Raw genomic sequence first — 20,616 nt, forward strand, 5'->3', positions numbered from 1 at the left:
AAGTTTTAATGAATAAAAAGTTCTTTAGACTTTCTAGTTCTTTAGAATTTCTTATTTTGTTTTTGAAACAAAAAGAGATAGTGTTAGTGATGCGGTTTCAACAAAAAAACAGGTAGTTTATCCACCTCAAAAAACAGGTGGTTTATCAATCTTACCGAAATGATCTTTTGATATCACTCAGTGGAAAAAATAGAATTAGCTTCACCATTTTCTAATCCAATATTTTGTAAATCTGTAAACAAACTTGGGAGGTGCATGTTTTGTATCCACCCATTTATAATTATTGTTACAAGCAACAACTTTTTAGATTATAATATAACATAACTAAATTGTGGTACATTTGATAAAACCATAAAATGTATAGTACTTGATATTTGCAGTAAGAAATAGAATTAGCCTCATCAATAATTATTTTTAGTTTACTTGTATATTTTGATCTGGTGATATGCATTTGTGACCTAATTTTTTATTATTATTTGTAAGTTAAACAAAGACTGTGAAATCAGTGCTCATAAAGTTTTTAACATTTAGTTTTTGAAGAATGAATGAAGAAATAGCTGAATCCAAAGCAAAAAAGATATAGGCTTATTTAATTGGGAGATTGCAAAAAAAAATTTAAAAGATCTCAAAAGTTGTTAATAATTACTTCAAGATGGGCTTATAAGGGAAGTGATGATAAATGTAAAATAGATAATTGTACTAAATGAGCTATTGTATGCTGTGCTACTGCTCAGAATATGATCTCAAATCTGTGCTAATGTACAATTACCTTTAACTGTTCAACTGTGTGAGACAAATCATGGAGACCCAAACACAGTTTGATAAAATGCTTAAACCAAAATCAAAACATACTGTTTTCATAAAGGAGCTAGATTACAATTTACAAAAGAACACTTTTCATGGCAGGAAGAGTCTCATCAAGTTCACTTTAATGATGAAAAAAGTTCAATCTAGATGGTCCTGATAGCAATTAATATTACTGGCATGATCTTTGAAAAGAGGAAGAAATTTGGATGAGTCATGCTTTGGTGGCGAAACTGTTATGGTTTGGGGTTTTTTTTCTTTGCTGGAAAAGTTCCACTGGCATGGATTTCAATAAAAACAAATTCACAGGACTACATTGACTTATTAGAAATTATTTTGGTTTGTTAGAAATTAGTTTGCAAGAACAAAGAAACTGATGGGTGAAAATTTCACTTTTCAACAAGACAATACTGCTATACAATTCAAATCTTACAAATGCTTAGTTTAGAGAAAAAAATATTCACGTAAATGAATGGCCCGCATGCAGTCTAGATCTAAACCCAATTGAAAATCTATCAGAATTACTTTCTGGAAAGGTTTATGAAAATGGTAAGCAATTTGAATTCACATTGGAGCTGAAAACTTGTATCAGAGAAGCTTGGAATGAAATATATATAGAAACTATCCAAAATCTTGTGACTAGTATGTCAAGTTGCATATTTGAAGTCATTAAAAGTTCAGGACGCGGTACTACATATTAAATGAAAAAAACAAAATATTTTCTGTATTTTCTTGTATATAACGTAAATGAGGCTAGTTCTGTTTTCTCCACAAATTGAATACTTTTAATTTTTTTTTCCATTTGTATGTAATTAAACATAGCAATTTATAAATTTTTTAACTTTAGTAGAAGATAATAAGAAATAAAGTAGATTTAATATTTGTTTCACTGCCATTTTTATTAAATTAGAACAAAAAATAAAGTCTATTTTCTTCGCTGTATTATTAAAAAAACAATATGTGTATTGATATTAAAAACAAAATTTCATTTATTGTTTTGAACACAGGTAACAATTCTCCAAGTTGAGCACTAGCTCTAATATACCCATCTCTTGCATTAGGTCCAACTACAAATATAAATGTTACTGTCACTTGTTTTACAACACGCTCAGTACTTTGAGTATGAATTTTGAAAAAAGGAATTATTAAAGGTGTCAATCTTAGCAATAACAGCTTATCATTAGTAAGCCAACAAGTAAAACCAGGTCCTTGTGCTTCTTCATTTTTTTATTTAACTAGCTATTGAAGAGCAGTTGCTTCAAAGTTCAGTTTAGGTGTTTTTCTTGGTTGAATTTGCTTATTTCCAAGGATATCATTACTCTTTTGTTTCAAAATATGGTCAACTGAAAAGTTGTGGTCTTTTGCAATATTACTAGATAACAAAGATATTAAAATACTTTCATGGTTTGCATACCAAGCTCCTAACTAGGTGTAGGGAGTGACGATTTCTTTTACTCTATCAGGTTGAATTCTGAGAACTCTCAATTGAGAAAAATGTGATAGGAAGCATCTTCAAGTTTGTCTTTTACTTTTATGTCAAAAAAAAGTTTAAAGTAATATTGTAAACAGAATACAGACAAGTAACTCTAGATTCTTCAAATTTCACATAAAGACTATTCTCATGCCAGTAGTGAGCCATCTGGGATGACTTGAAGGGGCTTCATGGAATTTCTCTTAGATTAGGTAGCAGCTCACCAATGCTAACTGCTTCACATAGCTTTTAGGATTGTTTTTAATCTATTGACATATTTTTTAGTATTGTTTCTGGACAGTCAAAAGAGCTCTCTCCATCTGGAACAGTCAAAATTCAGGAAAATACTCCATTTATTAGAACCAAAAATAAATTTTCCCACAGGACCTACAAATCCAGTACTACATGATGTTGATTCATCAATTCCTTCTATAAAGTGACACAAAAATAACTCTAAAAAATAAAGTTAAATAAAGCATGCTTTTGACCCAATGGCACTTGTGACTTTAAACAGCTTTTCAAGATGTGCTATTGCGCCACCTTTCCAGCCAGGTTAACTGAAGTACTATCTGGTCCAAGTACAAAACACGATTCAGTAAGATTATGATGTTTTAGCAAAAAATAAACACCTTTAATAATCTTTTTAGCTGGCTTATCTGGATGAATATGTGCATCCAGGGTAAAATGACCAAGATATTGACCGCCAGGTTCTAAAGTCACGGTTATTTGTTGCTCTTTGATAATAATAGGATGTGCCTGTGCATTTGAATCATATATCATTACTTTTGCTGAATCTTTCCTTCCATCAAAGTAAAAACCAATATTTTCTGCATTTGGAAGTTTTGAATTATCATTTTTCTTTGCATTCGCCATGACTTTTTTCATGAATTATGTCAACTTAAAAGAACCACAAGCACCATTTTTCAGGGGTCACAATCATGGTAAGAGGTTTCAGGGGTGAGAAATCTTGCTTCAATTAAATCTTCAATTAAACTTTCGATGGATCATAGTTTTTGTTTAAAGGAGAGCAAGGAAAAATAATTCCTTGATATTCTTTGTCTAATTCTAAATAGTCTTTTTCTGTGAGCTAAAACCAAACATTTACAACTATTAATATTATTATATATGTAACTTTTAATACTACTATTATTATTATTATTATTATTATTATTATTATTATTATTATTATATATACACATATATAAATAAATATATATATAAACATATATATATATATATATATATATATATATATATATATATATATATATATATATATATATATATATATATATATATATATATATATATATAATATTTATTACTTTTATCTTATACTTACCTTTAAAAACAACTACTCATCCTGTAGCTTTTTAATTCTTCTTTGGTAAGCTTCTTCGTCACTGACTTTTCTCTTTTGAGTTTTTATATATTTTATTGTCTACTTTTTGTTTTATCAGCATGTCCCATCTACATGTCAGACATTTCACATGTCTTATTTCTTTGACTTTATAGCCATCTAAGCTCCATAGCTGGAATTTTTTTAGTAACAATACAGGTGCAACTTATACGTGCTTTATTTTTACAATTTTTTGGAGAAGTACACTCAGACAGATTATTATCACATGAAAGAATTGTATAAGGACACGTGGTGAGGTCCACAAGCTTGTCTAATTTCAATATAAATTCTTCTTTTAATTTTACTTTAGTTCTTCCCCATGCAACATTTTCTACCTTTTCCCAAAGAGTTTTTATCCAACAATATAACAATTTTTCACCAATAACAAGTGGTTACTGAAATGTAAAACTTGCTTTTCTCCATTAAAAAAAACAAGTGGAACGCTTGATCTTTGTTAAAATATCTGCTTTGGTGTATATTCTTTTGTTTTTTCAATAAAATTCCTTTTTGAATAACTGCTCTGTTTGTAGGCAGTTCACTATGAATAAAATCTATTCCAGGTCCAATAAAATCTGAAATTATAGTCATAGATAATTGTTTTAGCTTTTGACATAATTTATGAATGACTTAATTAAATAACAAGTAACAAATTAAATAACAATAAACTACAATCTATAATGATTTTAAATGGTGCAGAGCAAAGTCAGAACTTATTTTAAAATCGATTCGGCACTAGACTCTTTATGAAAGTATAATACATAAAAACAGTACATATTTATTTTATACTAATATAATTTTATTTCATTTTAATAATGTCTAAATTGTGAAATTTTGGGCATCAAGACATTTTCTAATCAAAAACTTGTTTATAGCAAACCTACCTTGAAATTTAATTTTACATGAAATTTATTATTTTCAAAAACATAAGAATTTTACTGCACCCTACTGTTTAATGTTTGTAGCAACCCTTAAAATCTTTCATTCAAAAATATTTTAAATCCAGTGTTATTTTGTCATAAACAATACATATAAAGGAGTGCTAGCAAGTATTTTCGAAAAGGTTGTTTTTGAACCATCCTAATATATATATATATACACATATATATATATATATATATATATATATATATATATATATATATATATATATATATATATATATATATATCAATTTATACGCACACCTACTTTGAAAAAAGATATCATAAAATAAATTTACATTTGTCACCCATATAATATCAGTAACTTGCTTTCACCAATAGAAAAAGCAAAAAAACTTACTTGTCTTGATTTTCCATAAAACATCCTCTCCTTGTTAAGCATATAACAGGTCCATCACATTTATCTAAGAAATTAAAAAATATTTTTGTTAACATAAAATTTAGTTAGCAACACTCAGTATATATCTATATTTTTATGTATGTTTGTATATATCTATGTATGTATGTATGTTTGTACGTATGTATGTATGTATGTATGTATGTATGTATGTATGTATGTATGTATGTATGTATGTATGTATGTATGTATGTATGTATGTATGTATGTATGTATGTATGTATGTATGTATGTATGTATGTATGTATGTGTGTATGTATGTATGTATGTATGTATGTATGTATGTATGTATGTATGCATTTATGTATGTATGTATGTATGTGTGTATGTATGTATGTATGCATAAATGTATGTATGCATGTATGCATAAATGTATACATGCATGTATGTATGTATGTTTGTATATATGTGTATATGTATGTATGTATGAATGCATGCATGTATGTATGTATGTATGTATGTATGTATGTATGTATGTATGTATGTATGTATGTATGTATGTATGTATGTATGTATGTATGTATGTATGAATGCATGTATGTATGTATGTATGTATGTATGTAAGTGTGTATGTACGTATATATGTATGTATGTATGTATGTATATATTTATGTATGTATCTATGAATAAATGTTTGCATCTCTGTATTTATGTATGTATATATGTTTGTATGTATATGTGTGTAAGTATGTATGTGTTTATGTCTGTATGTAAGTACATGCGAACATATGTATGCACGTATGTATATATGTATGTATGTTTGTATATATGTATGTATGTATGTATGCATGTAAGCATGTATGCATGTATGTATATGTTTGTATGTATATATGTTTGTATGTATGTATCTATATGCATACATACTTTTAGGTATAATATTATGGAAATACAACAATTTAGCAACAATTCACTTGAAAACTTAGTTCAAGCAACCTGCTTACCTTCATCATGATTAAATCCTAAAATGTGACCAAATTCATGACCGATTGTATGTACTGTAGCACTTATGTTGTCAAATTCAAACTTAAATACAATAAAAATAAAAATTAAAAAGTGTATATACACTGAAAAAATTTAAAAAAGGTTTAAAAATATATCATATAAATAAAAAAATAAGTAAAATATTGGCATACATAATTATCATTTATAGAGTATTCACCACAAATGGAATCTATATATGCTATTCCAACTACTCCATCTGGCCACCGATTAAAACTGAGAAAGAAATAACATTGAAACTGAAATAAAATAAACGTTTTTAAAATGATTATAAACAATGTAGACAAATGATTATAAACAATTTCACATTTGTAATGTGTAATATTTATAAAGTTTGAAATACATAACTTATTGTCATGTGTTAGATGTAAGATTTGAAAACTTATAAATAATAATTAAATGCTAATTATGCCAAAAGTGTCAAAGATTTGTTTGCTTTATCAAAGTTTTATTTGCTGAAAAACTATAGAATTAGATAAATGAATTGGTAAAAATATTACCAAGAAGGGAAAATAGGAAAGTTGTCATGGAACAAGTAAGAGATATATATTACATTTTCAATATTTTCTGTTTTCATTTTACAAGTTACAATTGTAAAAGAAAGGACAAAAAATAGAAGGAACAAAAAAAATAGAAGGAACAAAAAAAATAGAAGGAACAAAAAAAGTAGTAGATAATTGATAATTTTTTCTTATTTTTGAAAATAGTTTGTGAAAACCCAAAAAATTATACTATACTGTTTCTAAAAACTTAATATAAATGAAAGCTTTATTCACAAAATTATTTGTTAAAAAAAGGTAAATAAAAACAAAAAAATTTATACAAAAATTATTTTTCAATAGATTAAACTTATTTTAAGTAAAAACATATTTTCTTTAATTTTTATGAAATAAAATAAATCAGTATTAAAACTGTTTTCATAAACAACCTTGCACTTAAAATTAATTACAAAAAAAGGTGACATTTAAATCTCTGACTTTATTACAAATGTTGATTGGATACTGCTATTTGAGACTCTATTGGTTCAGCAATACGATAGTATGATATTAGTATGATAAATTAATCTATCTGTTGAATGTGGCACGTAATCAATTTATTCCAGTAATTGATATGTCTAGATTAAAAAAACGTTCCATGAATCAAAAATGACCTTAAAAATCTAATAAGAAAAAAGAAAAATCTTTGATACATAAACTGTGCATGTAAATGGAAAGATCTTAAATTGTGTAAAGAGTGCAAACTAAGTTTCCAAGATTTTTTTGTAATTGAAGAAGGTAAACTTCCAAATTTCAAATTTGAATTTGATAAGAATCATTTAAAGTTTGTTGATTTAGATCCAAATGAAATCAGTTACAAATGGTATTAGACAAACTGAAAAATCCTAATAAAAACAAAGTTTGAGGTCCTGATAAGGTGCCTCCATTTCTGCTTATAATCTGGGCCTTTGCTAATCCTATAACATTAATTTTTAGAGTATCTTTAACGAATAGTAAGCTTCCAGTTTAATTCCGATCAGTGAACATAACAGCACTGTTCAAAAAAGGTGATAAGACTCAACTACTGCCCAGTTTCTCTGACTTCAATCCCATGAAAAATGAAAAGTATAATTAGAGCTAAAATGAAGGAATACTTGTATAAGAATAATCTTCTAGCAAGATAGAAACATGGCTTGTTAGAAACAAATCATGTACACTGTTCCAAAAAAAGGCTTCCCACCCAAACCTTCTGACCCAGAGAAACCCTCTTGAGGGATGATAGTATGTACCTAGAGAATCAAAAAAATATTAAACTCAAAATCACTGATTGGCATCCGAGAGAGAAAATTGCATGTAAAGTTTATGTTATAAATGAAAAGGTTCAAAGAAAATAAAATCAGTTGTGTTAAAAAAAATTTCTGTATCAGGTCAAAGTAACTCTACATTCATAAAAAACAATGCAATTAAATTCACTGTCAACAAAAAAAACAAAAAATCTTTTTAAATTTTTTTTCTGGAGTTAAGCGAACAAAGCCTTCAGAGTTTTGTAGCGCAACACAAACCTAAAAGTCGCGTAAAATTCTGGGAAAAGACATGCATATGTTTGTTTACATTTGTGTTTTTTAGATTTGTATTAATTTAAAACAAAAAACATAGTTTTTCATGACAAAATGCCTAATAGGGCAAAGTCTCATAAAGAAAACCGAAAATGTATCTGCTTTCTTTGTTTCAAAAAGGCTTCTAGAGCACTGACTGACGATATGAAACACAGATCACAGGTTATTTTACAGAAACAGATTGATTTTCAAGACCCAAGAGTCCCTCTTGGTGTATGTGAGGCCTGTAGATCATCACTTAGAAGATGTGATGAAGGTCAGAAGGTCACTTTGCCAGAACTTCACAACTTTAATTCAATCAGTCTAAAAACACTGACCAGAACTTCAACCTGTGATTGCAAGATTTGCTCAACTGCAAGACTATCTGGAAAAGCTGAGCCTACTTTCCTTGAAAACTCATCTAACCCAGGACCAGCCTAGGTTACAAAAGCTCAATATACTATAGAGAAAAGATGTGGAAAATGCTTTTCAGTCATTGGCCGTGGTTTTGCTCATGTATGTACAAAAAGTACTCTACACAAGAACTTGGTTGAAGTCAAATCAAAGGACAGACTTGCTGCTGAAACAGTTGCAGTATCAGTCATTTCTTTATCTGAAGCATCTCCACATGGAACAATTCGTCTCAAACAAGCACAAGGAGGCAGTCCATTTCCAGTCCTTCAAGGTAAATAATGTCTATAATGTGATAAAGAAATATAATTGGTTTGTATAATAGTTGAGAATCTTGACAACATTTTGTAATTTATTTGCAGGTTCATCACGATCCAAATGCCTCTTTCCAGAAAATGAATTCCTTGGTGCTGAAGACTTAGCAAAAGTACAAATGAACACTGTCTTTCTAACTCTTGAGTGCAGAAACTGGTTTCAACCTTGAATAATGTGTCACAGACCTGCATTGTAGAAAATAATTTTGCAACTAACTTTCAGTCTTTTGGGCGACAACTTGAATCTGAATTTACTCACACTGAGGTTCTGTTTTCATCAAAACAGAACCTCAGTGAACCAAAAGTAGTTGCACATTGCATTAGTGCAAAGTCTCTTCTAGAAAAAACTCTACTCAAAAGAAACATTTCTCAAAACCACCTTGTGAAAGTGGGTATAGATGAGGAGGAGGTTTTCTCAAAGTCAGTTTGGGTGTTTGCAACAAACCTAAAACATGTCACTAGAAGACTTCTGACTCATCAAACTGCAAAAAACTCCTGTGTCAAAAGGCAGCTTTTTATTTCTGTTTGTGAGGAACTTCCAGAAACCTATGAGAATGTGAAAACAATCTTAGAACTCGTCCAAGTGCACCAAATAAGTTTCTTTTTGTCTTGTGACATGAAACTTGCAAACATTATTTGTGGAATTCAGTCACATGCTAGTTCACACCCTAGTACATGGGGTGACATTGATGCAAAGAATCTTGCAAGTTGTGGAACTCCTCAAACCTTTGGTTCTGTCAAGAAAAACTTTGAAGCTTTCATTGCCTCTTGGGGTGATAGCAAAATAGTAAAAAGATTTAACAACACTATTCATTCTCCAATTATCAGTCTTCCTGATGATTCTCTCCTTATTGACCTTATCCCTCCAATGGAGCTCCATCTGCTATTAGGAGTTGTGAACCATCTGCTTAAGTCACTCAAAGACTCTTGGACTAATGTTGACAAGTGGCTTTCTGCACTACACATTCAAATTAAGCCATACCATGGTGGTCAGTTGGCTGGACCAGAATGCAGAAAGATCCTGAAAAACATTGACTTATAGCTAGCTGAAAGAGTCTGCATTTCAAGTTTTTGACTACGTTGACACAATACAAAAATTCAATGCTGTTGTAGAGTCATGATTTGGCAATGAACTTGACAAAGACTATTCTGAAAAAATCAAAACTTTCAAGGAACCCTACATTGCTCTCAATGGGCCATCTGTAACATCAAAAGTCTTTCACCACATTCAATATTCCATCAACAGAAGGAAATGCTCTCTAGGCATCTTCAGTGAACAAGGGACAGAGGCACTACATCATGAGTTTAAGCTCCATTGGCAAAGATTCAAACGTTTTCTTGGTCATCCTCAATATGCAGAGCACTTGACCAACTGTCTGGTTGTTCTTAACAGCAAGCACATGTGAAGAATGAAAACTTAGAATTAAATTCAGAATTGTGATCAATTTTTAAGCTTGTCAAAGAAAGAAAAGTAGTATTTTCTCATCTTATTTTTAGAATTTTATTACCTTGTTGGTATTCTAGTTGATGTAGTTTTGTTAGATTTTGCTGCAGCCTTCGACGCTGTTCCACACAAAAGTTTGCTAGTCAAATTTAAACCATTCGACTTTGATGGTCTAATTTTAATATGGATTGAAGCTTTTCTAGGAAGCAGAAGATAAAGAGTTGTTCAAGGTGAAATCATTTCTGACTGGGTTAAGATTTTCAGTGGTGTACCACAAGGTTCTGTGATTGCCCCACTTCTATTTCTTTTGTAGATTAATGACCATCCTAAAAATTTGTCTTATGTCACCAAATAATATATAAATGATACAAAAATACTCTCAAAAATATCCACAAAACTATGTACTACTAAACTTCAAACAGATCTAGATAATGCCTACAAATGGTCAAAAACTTGACTTCTTCTATTTAACATCTCAAAATGTGTGGTTATGCATTATGACCATAACAACAAAAATATTTCGTATTATACAAACGGTATTCAATTGATTGAGTTTAGTAGAGAAATAGATCTTGGTCTGCTTTTCAGTATGAATCTTAGGTGGAAAAATCAAGTCATGACTACTTCCAACAAAGTAAATCAAATGTTCGGCAGCATCAAGAAAACTTTTGCTCATTTTGATTGTAAATTACTTTGATTACTTTATTTAACTTTAATTTGTTAGAGTTCAAAATGTTATTGTGACAATATGGAAAGAATCCAGCACAAAGCTATAAAACTAGTATCATCAATATTTTTTTAAATTTCTTCAAGATCAATTTCATCAAGATTTCTTTTCTATGAAAAAAGGTTCAAAGCATCTAACTACAATAGTGAAAAGGAGACAAAAGGGAGAGATGATACATGTTTAAAATTATGCAAAATGTTGACAAACTAGAAAAAAATATTTGTTTTCTAATTGTTAGCAATCAGTTGAGGATCACTGCTTTAAATATTACAAGAAATGACAAGGCATAAGTACAGAGAAAAAATTTTTTAATAGAACAGCGAATATATGGAACTCTCTGCCAAAGAAGTAGTTCAATCATTTTCAGTCAACAGTTTTAAAGCAGCAATTGATTGCTGGATAAGCAGCAATCAATCACTTTGGTTGCTGTAATGTGTCAATAATGCACTCAATGGCTTTCCTAATTACAGCTTTTACTACTAACTAACTTCTTTATAAAAGCTTAAAAACTGATAAACTGAAAACTGAAAAACTTAATGAAATTTTAAAACTATTTGAAAAACTTTACGAAATGCAAAGTCAAATTAAAAATGGCACATTTAACTTATTTTTTGTTATCTTTTGATGTTATAAATAAAAAATTATAGGCCATAGTCATGTTGACTTTTAAAATGCACAACCTAAAATAATGATACCACTGCCACTGGCTACAAAGTTATTGCAGACAATATCTTTACAAAAATATTTATAAAATTAAAATATTCTATTAATTTTACCATTAACTTAAAGGAGACCTAGTCAAAAATTTTTTGACTAACGCTCTGTTAGGTTATTTTTTAAAATTTCTTGTTAACAATGTTATTTCAAACAATACTTAAAAGTATAATTTTTTAAATTCAAATTTTTTATTTGGGTATAACTTTTATTTAAACACATTTAAATAAAGTATTTAACATTTCTTCACATAAAAAAATTTGTAATGAAATTTCAGACTAAGGGTCCAATAAGCTCAACTGAGAGACATAAAAATGACCCTATATGTGTCAAAGAAAATTGCTCAGCTCTGTTATATTAGCCAATAAAAATCTTTAATGTAGATCAAAAATTTATATGGCAATTTGATAGTCAAAACAATTATTATAATATTTTAAAAATTTTAGATTAATAACAAAATATTAAATTAATAATGATGTTGTGAAGTGAATAAGATCAACACAGCAGTTGGTTTTAACTAAAAAAAGGCCTATGATTAAATCTGGTATTTTATACTGCTTAAATTAAATAGATTTATGTAAATATATTTCATATTTGATTTTTTTTTTTACTTTGATTTATTTCTTTACTTTTACTTTTGTTACAAATATATTGTTATATTTTGCAAAAAAGAATATAATTGCTATATTTCACTTTGCAAATAAATGAAAGAGTTATTTAGGTAAAAAATTATGAGTAATTAGTTACACAAATTGTAAATTTTTATTTGAGAATGATTTAATAAGTTTTGGCTCTTCAAAGTATAGTTAAAACTTTTTTTATAAATGTACCTATAAATTTAATTTAAAAAGGAAAAAAAACCTATTGTCAATGTCAAAACAGGATAACATCTTTTTCGAAATGTTATATACATATGGCAAAGTGCCCAAATAATAGCCAGGTCATATTAGGAGCTGAATTTTGGTCCCCCTTTATTTCCTTTATTTATTTGGCAAGATAGTTATCCAATTGAATTTATCTTTTTTTATCCTCAAGGTAACTATGTTTTACATTTGCTATTATAAATGTTTCTATCAGTTTTAATTATTAAGAAATCTTATTTTTTAAAAAGGCTATTATAAGGAAATATTTTATACCGAAAGTAATCAATATAGTTTCTTTAAAAAAATATTGAGATCAAAGTTTAACTAATCATATATATAAGCTACTTATCTAACCTATTTAAGTAACAATTTTGTTACTTAAATATGGTTCCGTATACTGATTTGTTGGTCATATCATAAGCAAAATTTTAAAAGTAGCTATAACTCTATAATTTTGCTATACAGATAAGCAAAACTATATATATGTATACATACATAAATATAGTTTTGCTTATCTTTATAGCATATCTCATTTTTAGAAAACAAAAACAAAAACGAAGAATTAAAAAAAAAAAAGTTTGCTGCCCCATCCTAAACCCTCATTTGATGTAGCAGCAATCAGCTGGGAGTCAGGCTATTTGTCAGTCAATGTATGTACTGAAGCCCTCGTCAGGAGGCAAATTCATTGTGACGTCAGAGTGCTTATCTAAACAAGCAATTTAAGTTGTATATGTGTATATATATATATATATATATATATATATATATATATATATATATATATATATATATATATATATATATACATATATATATATTATATACATATATATATACATATATTTATATACATATATATATATATATATATATATATATATATATATATATATATATATATATATATATATATATATATATATACATATACATATATATATATATATATATACATATAATATTATATAATAAACATAACACAAAATATGCTCATCATGATATGTATGTTATTTCATTAATGTGATATATAATTGTGTACATATTAATTCCATACAGAGCATTGCATTTATGCATGTCTGTTATACTATTGCATAAGTATGTATGATTATTATTTATTATGCTTGTAAATGTATATGTATATGTGACATTGTTTATTTTATAATAATGTGAGACAATGTGTATTTTAAGAAAACATAATGTAATCTAATTAAGGTCAACTATTCAAGTTAGTATACTGTGTTTATTTGATAATTTCAATAATCATAGGGGAAATAATGTAAAGAACAATTATTTGAAAAGAAAACTTTTTCAAAGTTGACCCAGAAAGTAAGAAAAGTGAGAGATTTAGGTGGTCCAATATTGATATTAGATGCTGTTGAAAATAGTTTAATGTCACAATGAGAAGCTACTATACAATACAGTATTGCCCAGTCAATTCTAGGTAAATACTTAAGAGGAGATTCAGTTCATGGAGCCAGATCTAGACCTAGTACAATATCTAGCAGTTTAGAGATCAAAAATGTGTTAACAAGAGCTACATTAGGATTTGGATTTTGAAAAAAACAATTTAAAAGATATGCTTCAGAATTAACTAAGAAACACAACTTGAAGTTTTAACATTCAAGTTCTTCAAAAAAATAGCGGCACTTATTCAATCAGCAACATAAAAATTTAGTTTTCTACAAAGATCTGTTTAATCTTTCAATACTACAGATATACCGCTAGGCTCCAATTAAAGTTTTAGTGAAACAGGTTGGACAAAGCAAGGATTGGATATCTTTCATTCACTAAAACTTTTTTGTTATTTGATGAGATTAATTTGCTTGAATCAAGTCTTCACCAATTAAAACTGACATTAGAACAACAACATCAGATAATGCAATTGAAAAGAGTGTTGATTTTGGAAAGTAAAATCAAGTAAAATAAACTTGCAGCAATATCTGAATATGAAGTAACAAATGCTACTGATTTGGAGATAAAAACAATTACCTTGACAATAATATTGCTTCTTTGGTATTGGATACTTATTTAACATATGAACAATTTTATACTTTCAATTTCTGTATCCAGAATGGCTATGACATCCTTGATCATTTGTATAAAGTATGTAAAGAATTCAAAAAAAATGTTTATGCACAAAAAGCATTTTAGAAATAGGTGTTCTAATGCTGAATGAAGCCATAGTGAAAATGAGTAGCCTCCTTGACTGTAGTGGCCCCCCTCGGGCCTTGGGGAGGTGAATAATCTAAAAAAAAAAAAAAAAAAAGAATGAAGCCATAGTTCTTCTTTTTTCAATTCTAAATGAAACCACTGTTCAGCCAAGTCCTCTGCCAAATCAAATGGACAGCTAGTCTAATTATTTGAGCAATGAAATCAAGTATTTTTGTAATCAAATGTTAAATGAGGTTATTTTTTTCAGCCTAGTCTGAGACCAATTCAGACAATGGATTTGGCTAATGATAGTGACAGTGATATTTTCCCTGATCCAAAGATATATACAATCAAGTCAAAAGAAAATTGAAAAAAGGTTCTTGGTTAAATGAAGTATATAGTGTATAGTGGTTGTAATGTAGTATGTAGTGTATAGTGATTCCTAGTTCATTATTAGGCTGTAAATGTCTGTCAGGATAACACTATTAATTATCTAAGCATTCTTACATATATCCATTTAAAGCATTCAAAGTGGCCTTTAATATGTACAATTTTATAATTAACTTAGCTGCTGATTTGACTACCCAACCATTATTTAATAATCTGAAATCTTTGTTTAAATACATTTTTCTCTAGAAATGAAGCATTGTTTAATACTAACTATGGTCTTTTTAGATATTAGTCACTAATAAAAAGTAAAGCGAAAAAGCTGTTAGATTAATAGGAAATTTGTTTTTAAATTTTAAAAACAAAAGAAAAAAAATACCATCTGCAGAAAGATAATCAATAATGTAAATAAATAAAAACCTTATTTCTATGTAAAAAATTCAAATGTTCGAGTGTGCATATGCTGTTTTGATTATACAAAAATATACTGACTTTAAGAAAAAATATGCTTCTTAAACAAAATTCAAATTTCTGTGCATGCATATGCTGTTTAGATTATACAAAAATAGTAAAAAAAAAAAGTTTGAATAACATTTACATAAAATATAATAAATTAAGATAAAACTTCTAAACACAAATCTTATTGTTAAGTTTTAAACAAACTTTTTAAACTGAAATTACCAATAACAAAAAAAAAATTGTTTTAATAAGCAAAGCATAAAAATATAAAATCAATTTTTCATTTATCATTTGAAATGTATTGTTTTGGTTTAATGATTAATTTTATCACTTGACATATTGCTAAAGTTTATAATAGTTAGAGGATTAATTGGGCAACAGCCCAATTAATCACCTAACTATTATTAACATTGTTAAAAATAAGGGTGTTATAACTATTGGGGTGGGTGAAGAAAATTTGATGTTAATATTGATTGGATGGAGGGCCAAAAAATTTAGGGATCAGTGTTGTTGTTTTTGTAAAAAAATAAGTAAACGTTTATTTTTACTTAATATTTATAAGCACATTGATTTTTTTTATTGCATTAATATATGCATAATTCTAATATATTATATTAGAATATTATATTATATTGAATATATATTATATTGCATATAATATATGCTTAAATCTAATATATTATATTAGAAATGCATAGATAATTATTTTTGATAAAGCTTAAAAATTTGGATTTTCTCAGTGCAGTAATTGAATTCATTTTTTAACAGAAAGCAGTAATTCAACTGACACTTTGACTTGATAACTCAATTGACAATTCAAAGTGTCATTTTTGCAAGTTTTTGCCCAAACTAACATAAGAAAAAAAAAAGTCAACTTTTAATTTAAAAAACAATAGTACATCAATAGAACTTGACAAAAGAACAGTTTTGAGAGCAGCTTTTAAATAAATTTTTTCCTTTTTTTTTTACAAAAAGTAAATGTACTCCTTTTTTAAGGACGTCAAAATACATAAATAATTTAAAATTTTATAAAAACTTTAAATCAAAATGAAACCAAAAATTAAAGAAAGTTTTAATTACTTTCTTTTTTTTTAAGCGTAGATTATATTAAAGAATAATCATGGAGTACGCTGTTGAGAAGCAAAAATTTACTTAAAATCATTTGTTAGAGAACTTTTTACTGATAAAAAAAAAAGGTGAAAAGTGATTGTAAGGAATTTAAATCTGATACAACATTTGTTGTACATTGTTTAAAAAAACTAGAAAAAGACAATTTTTTAATAAAAATTAAAGACCTTATTTTAGGGAGCTGGCCCACCAAAAATAGTTGTTGGTGTGAAATCATTTGATTTCATTTTCAATGTTTTTTTGAAAGATTAGCCTCATATGTTTTTTGAATTTTGAAAATATCATGCTTATTGTAATTTTCTACCTTTCTGTATTAGAGAAATCTTTATTGTGGCAGAGCTTAGGGTATAGGGTAGATTTACTGATAAAACAATGCTTTATCAGTAAAAAAAAAATACCAATTGACACTCCATCAAACTTAATGGGCTTTGTGATATTTAAATTTAATTAAATGTTTATGATTACATATAATAAATAATTACCTTAAAAACATAGCAACATCAAAAACCACATTTTTAAAAGGTGAAGTCTTTTTGATTACATTGTCAATATAATATTTAAAGGAGTCTAGATCTTTTCCAGAATCATCTACATAGCGAGTGAATGCATATGCATCTATTTGAATATCAATGGCAACAACAACTATGCGTACATCAATAGCTTGATAAGCCTGAAAAATTAAATACTTTTTAAATTTATATTTATAATAGATATTTTGGCTTCGTTCATCAGAAAAGCCTTAATTACTTACTTTATATTATTCTTTATTAAATATAATAATATAATCTATATAAATTTTTAACTATATTTTATTATACAATTAAAAAGTTGCATATTTACTTTGTTAATTTGAGTTTAATTTAATATGACTGGACCAAATAAAAATAATAGATACATGCATACCATAATTTGAACAATATTCGCCGATTAAAAAAACTTGTTTGTTAAATTTTAAATTGTTACATTAAAAAAACCAAACAGTTTTAGATGTTAAATATAGAAACAAAAAAAAAGCAAAACCACATCAGAATAAAATGAAAATGAATAAAACTGAGCGCAAAGATCTGAGAAAAACAAAACAAAAACCATCAGAAAACTAAAATCTAAATATTTATCTGTACATATATATATATATATATTTATATATATATATATATATATATATATATATATATATATATATATATATATATATATATATACATATATATATATATATATATATATATATATATATATATATATATATATATATATATATATATATATATATATATATATATATATATATACTCTTATATATGTTGTCTGAAAGTTTTCTTCCATATTTTGTTGACAAAAAGTAAAAATTAAAATGCAAGACCGGAATTTTTTTTTTTATTAATTGATAGACTGCCTGCCCCAACCAAACCCTCAGTCGATGTACCAGCACTCCCTTGCGAGTCAGGCTATTTGTCAGTCGATGTAGCAGCACTCCCTAGCGAGCAGGCTATAAGATAGTCGATGTAGCAGCACTCTGTGCATGATTTACAGTAAAAAAAATAAAAATAAAAACATTTTGATAAAAAAAACAAAAATAAAAACATTTTAATAAAAAAAATAAAAATAAAAACATTGTTTATATTGTTAAAAACATTCAGAATGTTTTAAAAAACATTCTGGTCAATTAAATTTGCGTTTTTGCTGCTTTTTAAAAAACGATTAATTTGTAATTAAATAAATGGTTTTTACTTTCTGACAACGCGCAAATGTTGGACGAAAGTCAAAAGTAATTAAAAGTGACGTACATGTTGGCGTAAGAATCACTTTTTTTCTTTCCGCTCTTCCCAAAGACAACAAACTATAGATCTATATATATATATATATATATATATATATATATATATATATATATATATATATATATATATATATATATATATATATATATATATATATATACACACATATATATATACACACACATATATATATACACACACATATATATATACACACATATATATATATATGTAGCTACGTATATATGTATATACTATATATATTTATATATATATATATATATATATATATGTAGGTATGTATATATGTATATACTATATATATATATATATATATATATATATATATATATATATATATATATATATATATATATATATATATATATATAAAACTATTTATGACAGTTATATTTTCTATTATTTTTTTATCAAAACATTTATTTTTATTAGAAACTTTGAAAAATAAACATATTGAGCATGGGTATTGTTCCAGTTAGTATTTTTAGTGTGCTTCCTCAAGGTTGCATAAGAGCTCAATTTTATGAACTTGGGTTAATAACCAGGACTAAGGCAACTGCAAGCTCGAGAATTCTTTAAATAAAACCATGACTAAAGTTCCAGAAGATATTGAACATAAATACCATCACCACCTAAATGTTTTAATTCATTTTTTACAAATATTGAAAAAATCACGTGTTTTTCAAAAAAACCTCAATGATCTGAGGAATAAAAGTTTGAATCCTCAGACTGTTCTTTTATGTGCTTCCACTTAACAACTCCTCACTCTATCATCTTTCTTTTTGTTCCTTATCATTCTCCTTCATCTCCAGATTGTACTCTTTTAGATGTGATATTTGATCTAAATGAACAAAATGCTTTTCTCAATATCTAATACAAATATTCAAAATTTCAACATCCTTGCCAGACAATTCAAATCATTTACTTTCTCTACTCAACTTATGCCTTGTTTCTGATCCTAGTCAGTGCTCCGTCTCTCTACATTCACGCTTCGAAGCATCTAATCATGGTTTGATCTCTTTAAAACTATTTTCTCATTCTTCTTCATCATCAGAATCTTCATTATCTGTAATTTTGGGGTAAGTTCCTTTGACAAAAATTTGTTGACCTTGTGATTTTCTTCATGATGGCCCTTGGGTAGAACTCTTTTGAGTTTTCTGCTGAAAAATATGCTTCTTACGTAACTTCTTGGATTCAAAAAGGCATGATATCATTTATTTCTCTCAACAATTTTAAGTCAAGCCTCACTCATCTCAATATTTTTCCTTGCATTGCGGTGCTGTAATTTTCAATCGTAACCATTACTTTCATATCTATCAGCAAAACAAATTCTCCAGAAAACAGATGTCTGTTTTCTATTGCTAGAGACCATTGTAAAAAAGTTTTTTCTAACACCAAAGCTCACTATTCTTAGGTCACGAAACCTAGAATTTCATCTCAAAAATTATGCTCTCCTGACTTCTGGAGAACTTTTAACAGTACCTATAATAAGGGCAAATCTGTTGTTCCACCTCTCTAGTATGGTTTGGATAAGTCCCCTCACTTTAAAACAAAGCTGAGTTGTTTGCTAAGAACGTCTCATTAATATCATTTCTTGATTTCACTAATTGCATTCTACCTGATATAGCCAAAAACAGGTTGATCCATTGCTTCACATTCGTATCAATCTAGCTTCTGTATCTATAAAAGTGATTTCCTGTTTAAATTCTTCTACAGCTTGTAGTTTAGACAACACACCTGATATAGTCATTCAGAAGTGTTCTCCGGAGCTGTCATTTATACTTTAAAAACTATTTAACAAATACCTATAAGAGTCTTGTTTTCCAGCCTGCTGGAAAACGGCATCTGTTATCCCAATTTTCAAAAACTCTGACTCACCATGCAACTACCATGACCACCAACACAACTGACCACCAACACAACTACCATGCAATTAGCCTTCTTTTTATCATGAGCAAGGTTTTTGAATTTTTAATTAACAAACACTTAATCTCTTATCTTGAATCTCATAACTTACTTTCTGACCATCAATATGAATTTCGATGTTCTTGTTCTACAGCTGATTTTCTAACAGTAATAACCAATAGATTTTATTGTGCATTAGATAGATGTGGAGAAGTTAAGAGGTCCTGAC

General features: G+C 27.6%; 1 protein-coding gene across 2 annotated transcripts in view; it reads right to left on the reverse strand.

The window, feature by feature from the left end:
* Positions 1 to 20,616, reverse strand: part of LOC136076853 (disintegrin and metalloproteinase domain-containing protein unc-71-like) — a 162,500-nt gene that overhangs the window by 77,440 nt on the left and 64,444 nt on the right. For both annotated transcript variants that reach the window (XM_065790460.1, XM_065790459.1), the window contains exons 11-14: positions 17,163 to 17,350; positions 6,146 to 6,227; positions 5,954 to 6,035; positions 4,956 to 5,019 (exon numbers count right to left, since the gene is read on the reverse strand). In XM_065790460.1, the coding sequence (XP_065646532.1) occupies positions 4,956 to 5,019; positions 5,954 to 6,035; positions 6,146 to 6,227; positions 17,163 to 17,350 (416 nt within the window). The remainder of the gene's footprint in view (positions 1 to 4,955; positions 5,020 to 5,953; positions 6,036 to 6,145; positions 6,228 to 17,162; positions 17,351 to 20,616) is intronic.

This window comes from Hydra vulgaris, chromosome 02 (genome assembly GCF_038396675.1).
Source record: "Hydra vulgaris chromosome 02, alternate assembly HydraT2T_AEP".
In the NCBI taxonomy this organism is placed as follows: Eukaryota; Metazoa; Cnidaria; class Hydrozoa; order Anthoathecata; family Hydridae; genus Hydra; species Hydra vulgaris.